Genomic DNA, 9,229 nt, shown 5'->3' with positions numbered 1-9,229 from the left:
ACCCATCTCTCCATCCACTCACCCATCCATCCATCCATTCATCCATCATCCATCCACTCACCCATCCATCATCCATCCATCCACTCACCCATCCATCATCCATCCATCCATTCACCCATCCATCATCCATCCATCGCTCACCCATTCATCATCCATCCATGCATCCATCCATCCACTCACCCATCCCTCCATCCACTCACCCATCCATCCGTCCATCCACTCACCCATCCATCCGTCCATCCACTCACCCATCCCTCCATCCACTCACCCATCCATCCATCCATCCATTCACCCATCCATCATCCATCCATCCATCCACTCACCCATCCATCATCCATCCATCCATCCACTCACCCATCCCTCCATCCACTCACCCATCCATCCATCCATTCACCCATCCATCCATCCATCATCCATCCATCAATCCATCCATCCATCCATTCACCCATCATCATCCATCCATCCATTCACTCACCCATCCATCCATCCACTCACCCATCCATCATCCATCCATCCATCCACTCACCCATCCATCCATCCACTCACCCATCCCTCCATCCACTCACCCATCCATCCATCCACTCACCCATCCATCCGTCCACTCACCCATGCATCCATCCACTCACCCATCCATCCATCCACTCACCCATCCCTCCATCCACTCACCCATCCCTCCATCCACCCATTCATCCATCCACTCACCCATCCCTCCATCCACCCATCCCTCCATCCACTCACCCATCCCTCCATCCACCCATTCATCCATCATCCATCCACTCACCCATCAATCATCCATCCACTCACCCATGCATCCATCCACTCACCCATCCATCATCCGTCCACTCACCCATGCATCCATCCACTCACCCATCCATCCATCCACTCACCCATCCCTCCATCCACTCACCCATCCCTCCATCCACCCATTCATCCATCATCCATCCACTCACCCATCCATCATCCATCCACTCACCCATCCATCCATCCATCCACTCACCCATCCATCCCTCCATCCACTCACCCATCCAATCATCATACTGACAGACTCCAGTACGTACAGAACTCTGCGGCTAGGATGCTCACTCACACAAAGCTTGGACTTCACATCACTCCCATCCTGAAGAAGCTTCACTGGCTGCCAGTTAAGTCTCGGATCAAATATAAAATCCTCCTCCTGACGTACAAATCTCTCCATGGACTTTCACCTCAGTACCTTCTTGATTTACTACATCCCTACACGCAGCAACGGTCCCTGCGGTCCTCTGACAAGGACCTGCTCGCTGTCCCTTTCTGTGTTGGTGCTCCACCACTCTGGAACAAGCTTCCTCATGCCATCCGCTCTGCTCCCTCTCTAATAACCTTTAAAAACCAGCTTAAAACACACCTCTACACTGAGGCTTATGGGCTTTAGCTCCCCTGGCCTCTCACCTCTCTCCTCCAATCCCCTCCCTTCTCCCCCCTCTTGCTTTTGTTAAGCGTCCTTGGGTTTTGTGGAAGGCGCTATATAAATTAAAGTTATTATTTTTATTATTATTATTATCATTCATCCGTTCAGAAAATGCCTGTTTCAGGAGTTCTGACTTAAATAATCAGATATAGTATGTCTATTCAGCGTGCTGTCCGAGGAGAGTCTCAGAGCTCTGTGTTCTGTCCCGATCCCAGCGTATCCTCCAGTGTTCCTGGTTAGAAGAGTAACCAGGCGAGTGTGAGGAGGCGGGTGCAGGAGGGATGCTGAAAACTGTCCAGTAAACAGGTGAGTCGAATGTGTAAATATATATATAGGCCACTCATTTAGTTGATTGGGTAGACATGTTAATTACTGATTACTGACAGCTGGTTGGAATGATGTGATGATTGGATCCTTTGAACGTGTTCCTCCCGATCTTTGTAAATAAAACATCATATCTCAATCCCAGTGCAGTTTAGCTTCCCTCCTCCTGCAGACATGAACTCCTCTCTGGTGTTCTGTTGTCTTCTGATCCGTTTGATGTGTTTTGTCTGGAGCTCTTGACTCACTAGTTTACCGTGGTGAAGGGGTTTGATGACAGGGTCATCGCCATGGCAACCAGCAGAACTCAGACAGAGCGGGAAAGGCTGACGACACCATCAGTCATCAGGAAAACACACTGAGCTTCTGTTTCTCTAGTCTTCTAGTTCTCGCCCCAAGGGTCTTGTGGCACATCTGCAGCCGATGACGAGTGAACTGAGGAAAATTACCAGTCATAAATATTTCTTACCTGCCATTAAAATCTGTATTGTGCATTATTTAGCATTTAAACCATCTTAGCTCATGGATACATTATTTTGAGCCAATCACCTGAGTCATATATGTCATGTCATGTCATGTGACTGAGCACGTTACATCAGAACTCAAATTATGGCATCAAAAACACAAAAACAGTCACATCTACTCTATGTTGCTTGCAAAAATTAATTTATAATATTTCATCAGAAAACTTCACACTTTTGTTCAAGTTAAAGAGGCAATAATGAAGGAAAAGATTATAAAAAAAATGAATAATGACTTAAATTTGATTATGTTCCTCGCACAAAAATCATCATTTGAGTTATTATGATGCTTGACAGTATGAATAAGTGCATTGTATGTACAAGATCAGAAGGACGTTCTTGTGTTTCTCACATGCAGAAGAAAGAAAATAATGTGTGTTTGAAACACGTGTGGGCGTTACACACCGGATGATGATTGGAGGAGGGACTGATGACATCACCTGGAAGGAAAGTTGTTTCACAGTTGAAGCAAGTTATTCCGATTATGTTTTTTTGTATATATTCATTCATTCGTCTTTTAAAAAAAATAAAAATTCCGTTTTGATTTCATTATTTATGAAGATGATCTGTGTTTATTCCAATTATTTATCGTTATTATATATAATGAGCATTTTATATTGTAAATACAGTATGTACAAATATTACATACATAAATTATAGTTGTCTTGAGATGCAAGTCCAAAAATTAGAGTAAAATTTTTAGTTTGCTTGGAGCTTGGGAAATAATGGCTAAAACGACTTGACCCGTTTATTTTAAAATAAATAAATGAAATAAAATTAAAATTAATAAATACAATTCTAATAAATTAAGAAAATTAAATAAATAATTAAAATAAACTAGATTCTAATTAAAACAAATAACTAACATTTACATAAATAAATTAAAAGTAAATAATTAAAACATAAATAAAGTAAAAACATAATAAATGAAAAAATTATAATAAACTTAAAAAATGAAAATAAAATTAAAACAAATACAATAAATACATAAATATAATATAAAAATAAATAAAATAATTAAACTATAATAAAAAAATAAATGAAAATAAATGTATAAAGAAATTAGCATAATTAAAACAAATATAAATCAAATTAAAATAAAATAATTAATAAAATAAAATTTCAATGAATAAATGAAAGAATTAATTAGAAGACTAAAAGTCAGGAGGCTTGAGAAGAGTGGAGCCCTTAACGAGCAGCGAGTGAACGAGCTGAAACACTCGAAGTTCAGCAGTAGTTCTCTATTACAGGTTTGAGTTACAAAGATGAATGAGATCCAGACGATCACACGTTCTCATCCATACGCCATCAAAACAAACTCCCTTTTCTAATTTCACACTTTCTCTCAGAGAAAAGATGCGCTAAATGAGATTTTATCCAAATCGCTCATATTTTGTCACAATTTCACCAGCTCTAGGAGCATTTCAAATCTTTTCAATCACAGTGAGCAACTTCACCCGAAGTCGACGAGGTGTGACCTTTCATCTGTGACCTTTGACCCAGACGGCCCACGCAGCACCTTCAAAGAATAGCACAATTATTTAATCATAATCAAAGGTTGCATATTCAAATCGCAGAATTGTAATCAAAGGTTGAATATTCCAATCTGACATGCTTGACTGGTGATAGATCTGAAGTGTGGAGAGTGTGGGAGACTTTGAGTCCGGATCATGATTAGCTTCCGTCTGGAAATCTGTCATAATCTGCTTCTGCTTCTGGATCTGATGAACTCATCTCTGGGACCATCAATATGATTGATCGTATTTGATGTGATGTAACTGGTTATTATTGCCTTTAGCTGTATGTTTGCAATATAAATATAAATAAATAAATGACTAAAATAAGTCAAATTAAAATGTATAGCATCAATTACACTAACACAATTCTTGAACATTTTGTCACAACTTAATTTCTTATGTTTAACGCACAATTTAAGTTTAACTTAAATATTTCATGTCAGAATTACTTCAGGGTTTATTACTGTATGTAACATGCTATTTCTAGTTATGATCTATTCAAGAAAACATTTAGTGAAATTATTGAATGAAGTTCACTATTCTTTAGAGCAGGGGTGTCCAAACTCAGTCCTGCAGGGTTCAGCTCTAGCCAGACTCAACTCCTGCCTGGAAGTGTCTAGCCTCGAAGACCTGGATTAGCTGCTGGTCCAGCTGTGTTTAATTGGGGTTGGAGCTAAACTCTGCAGGACAGGGGCCTGATAGTGCTGTTTCCACTGTACATTCCTGATGGATTCACTTCAGCACGAAGAACATTTTTAATGTAAGATTTGATGTTTTCTATGTCATATCCACTTCATTCTGAGTTATTAATTCCATAAATCAGCTTCAGGTCTTGTAAGGCTTTACTGCATTTAAACGGCAGAAGTGTTTTTAAGATTGAAATCAATGTTTAATGCTCCGTCACTTGACGACGGGACCGAAACTCATTCCCAAACCTTCAGTTCTTCAGCCATTATAAGAATAAATCACACACGTCAGGGAAAGTGTGTAATAAACGGCTTTAGTTCAGGATTACCATCTTTACAATCACTCCAGCAGAAAAGGTCATTCGTATCAAATATTATATCAAACTCAAAGTATGTATAAAAAGCTCTGAGAGAGAGAGAGAGAGAGAGAGAGAGAGAGAGAGAGAGAGAGAGAGAGAGAGAGAGAGAGAGAGAGAGAGAGAGATTCCTCACACATGAAGCTTGATCGAGTTGAAACAGAGCAAATGTGATAATAGGTTTCATTTCAGGGTGAATTATTCTTTGAGTTATTTACTCATTCCAAACCTGTATGGAACAATCCTTCATAACTCATCCGGCTTCAGGAGGTTTCATGGGGTCTTTAAATCGTTTTTAGCTTGTTTTATGCTTCATAATGATAATTGAAAAAAATATTCTTTTGTGCTCATCAGGAAAAAATATCAGCATAGAGGTTTAAAATGAGAACTTACATTTCTGAGTGGGATATTAATGCAGAAATAATAAATCTACTTCTTTATGCTCTCTTATCAGTCTAGATCTCCTCTTTCATCCCTTAAACTCAAGTTTGCGTGGAGAACGGCTCCAGACACACACACACACACACGCACGCACATGCACACGCGTACCAACACACACGCACACCGCACGCACACACACACACACAGCACCCCCTGCTGGAAAACTGTGCCGTTCATCGACTTGCTCCATCAGCACAGACGCATAATTCCCATCTTCCAATAATTTAAATCTGTACAAACTGATTTAGTATAAATGTCAAACACACACACACACACACACACACACACACACAGTGTCTTTTAGCGCTGGAATGGGTCAAACACAGTCTGTGGTGATAAACATTGGTTTGACTCCAGGAAAAGGATGTTTTCTGCTTCTGATCCGCTGATGAGGAACTGCAGCTACACCGACAGCAGGAGACTAACCTGAGGAAGACAAGAGACAATCACTGTCTGTCCTTCACTCACACACACACACACACACACACACACACACACTCACACTCACTCACTCTCACACTCACACACTCTCACACACACACTCACACTCTCACACACTCTCACACACACACTCACTCACTCTCACACTCTCACACTCACTCTCACTCACTCTCACTCACTCACACACTCTCACACTCACTCACACTCTCACACACACTCACACTCTCACACTCACACACTCACACACTCTCACACTCACTCACTCTCACACTCTCACACTCTCACACTCACTCACTCACTCACTCACTCACTCACTCACTCACACTCACTCTCACTCACTCTCACTCACTCACCCTCACTCACCCTCACTCACTCACTCTCAGACACACTCACTCACTCTCAGACACACTCACTCACACACACACTCACTCACTCACTCACTCACTCTCACACACACTCACTCACTCACTCTCACTCTCACACACTCACTCACACACTCACTCACTCTCATTCACTCTCACACACACACTCACTCTCACACTCACTCTCACACTCACTCTCACTCTCACACTCACTCTCACACTCACTCTCACACTCACTCTCACACTCACTCTCACTCTCACTCTCACTCTCACACTCACTCTCACACTCACTCACTCTCACACTCACTCTTCACACTCACTCTTCACACTCACTCTTCACACTCACTCTCACACTCACTCTCACACTCACTCTTCACACTCACTCTCACACTCACTCTTCACACTCACTCTCTCACACTCACACTCACTCTCTCACACTCACACTCACTCTCACACTCACTCTCACACTCACTCTCACACTCACTCTCACACTCACACTCTTCACACTCTTCACACTCACTCTCTCACACTCACACTCACTCTCTCACACTCACACTCACTCTCACACTCACTCTCACACTCACACTCACACTCACTCTCACACTCACTCTCACACTCACTCTCACACACACTCTCACACTCACTCTCACACTCACTCTCACACTCACTCTCACACTCACTCTCACACTCACTCTCACACTCACTCTCACACTCACTCTCACACTCACTCTTCACACTCACTCTCACACTCACTCTCACACTCACACTCACTCTCACACTCACTCTCACACTCACTCTCACACTCACACTCACACTCACACACACTCTCACACTCACACTCACTCTCACACTCACTCTCACTCTCACTCTCACACTCACTCTCACACTCACTCTCACTCTCACACTCACTCTCACACTCTCACACTCACTCTCACTCTCACACTCACTCTCACACACTCACACTCTCTCTCACACTCTCTCTCACACTCACTCTCACACTCACTCTCTCACACTCACTCTCTCACACTCACTCTCTCACACTCACTCTCTCACACTCACTCTCTCACACACTCTCACACTCACACTCACTCTCACACTCACTCTCACACTCACTCTCACACTCACTCTCACACTCACTCTCACACTCACTCTCACACTCACTCTCACTCTCACACTCACTCACTCTCACACTCACTCTCACACTCACTCTTCACACTCACTCTTCACACTCACTCTTCACACTCACTCTCACACTCACTCTCACACTCACTCTTCACACTCACTCTTCACACTCACTCTCACACTCACTCTCTCACTCTCTCTCACACTCTCTCTCACACTCACTCTCACACTCACTCTCACACTCTTCACACTCACTCTCTCACACTCACTCTCACTCTCACTCTCACACACTCACTCTCACTCACTCACTCTCTCACTCACTCTCACACACTCACACTCACTCTCACACTCACTCTCACACTCACTCTCACACTCACTCTCACACTCACTCTCACACTCACTCTCACACTCACTCTCACACTCACTCTCACACTCACTCTCACACTCACTCACTCTCACACTCACTCTCACACTTTACACTCACTCTTCACACTCACTCTTCACACTCACTCTCACACTCACTCTCACACTCACTCTCACACTCACTCTCACACTCACTCTCACACTCACTCTCACACTCACTCTCACACTCACACTCACTCTCACTCTTTACACTCACTCTTTACACTCACTCTTCACACTCACTCTTCACACTCACTCTTCACACTCACTCTTCACACTCACTCTTCACACTCACTCTCACACTCACACTCACTCTCACACTCACTCTCACACTCACTCTCACACTCACTCTCACACTCACATTCACTCTCACTCTCACACTCACACTCACTCTCACACTCACTCTCACACTCACACTCACACTCACACTCACACTCACACTCACCCTCACTCACCCTCACTCACCCTCACTCACCCTCACTCACTCACTCTCACACTCACTCTCACACTCACTCACTCACACTCACTCACTCTCACACTCACTCACTCACTCTCACACTCACTCACTCTCACACTCACTCACTGTCACACTCACTCTCACACTCACTCTCACACTCACTCTTCACACTCACTCTTCACACTCACTCTTCACACTCACTCTCACACTCACTCTCACACTCACTCTCACACTCACTCTCACACTCACTCTCACACTCACTCTCACTCTCACACTCACTCTCACACTCACACTCACTCTCACACTCACACTCACACTCACACTCACTCTCACTCTCACACTCACTCTCACACCCACTCTCACACTCACTCTCACACTCACTCTCACACTCACTCTCACACTCACTCTCACACTCACTCTCACACTCACTCTCACTCTCACACTCACTCTCACACTCACTCTCACACTCACTCTCACACTCACTCTCACACTCACTCTCACACTCACTCTCACACCCACTCTCACACTCACTCTCACACTCACACTCACTCTCACACTCACTCTCACACTCACTCTCACACTCACTCTCACACTCACTCTCACACTCACTCTCACACTCACTCTCACACTCACTCTCACACTCACACTCACACTCACACTCACTCTCACACTCACTCTCACACTCACACTCACTCTCACACTCACTCTCACACTCACACTCACACTCACTCTCACACTCACTCTCACACTCACACTCACTCTCACACTCACACTCACTCTCACACTCACTCTCACACTCACTCTCACACCCACTCTCACTCTCACTCTCACACTCACTCTCACACCCACTCTCACTCTCACTCTCACACTCACTCTTCACACTCACTCTCACACTCACACTCACTCTCACACTCTCGAGTGTACACACACTCACTTCAGAAATCAGTATAATATTATTTTCAGTGTTGAAAACATTTCATTTCTCAGGATTCTTTGATAAATAGAAAGTTCAAAAGAACAGCATTTATTTGAAATAGAATCTTTTGTAACATTATAAATGTCTTTTCTGTAACTTCTGATCAATTTAATTCATCCTTGATGAATAAAAGTATTGATTTCTTTTATTTCTTCCCCCAAAAAAATGTATACAAATTCT

General features: G+C 43.1%; 1 protein-coding gene across 1 annotated transcript in view; it reads right to left on the bottom strand.

Moving 5' to 3' along the window:
• Nucleotides 1–4,787: 4,787 nt before the first annotated feature.
• Nucleotides 4,788–9,229, bottom strand: part of cog3 (component of oligomeric golgi complex 3) — a 38,704-nt gene continuing 34,262 nt past the window's right edge. The window contains exon 23 of the mRNA XM_077216983.1: nt 4,788–5,715. Coding sequence (XP_077073098.1) covers nt 5,692–5,715 — 24 coding nt within the window. The 3' untranslated portion in view covers nt 4,788–5,691. The remainder of the gene's footprint in view (nt 5,716–9,229) is intronic.

Source organism: Siphateles boraxobius, unplaced genomic scaffold (assembly GCF_051911475.1).
Source record: "Siphateles boraxobius isolate OS27281-9 unplaced genomic scaffold, OSU_SipBor_1 7, whole genome shotgun sequence".
NCBI classification, from domain to species: domain Eukaryota; kingdom Metazoa; phylum Chordata; class Actinopteri; order Cypriniformes; family Leuciscidae; genus Siphateles; species Siphateles boraxobius.
This window is presented reverse-complemented; position numbering and strand designations above follow the sequence as displayed.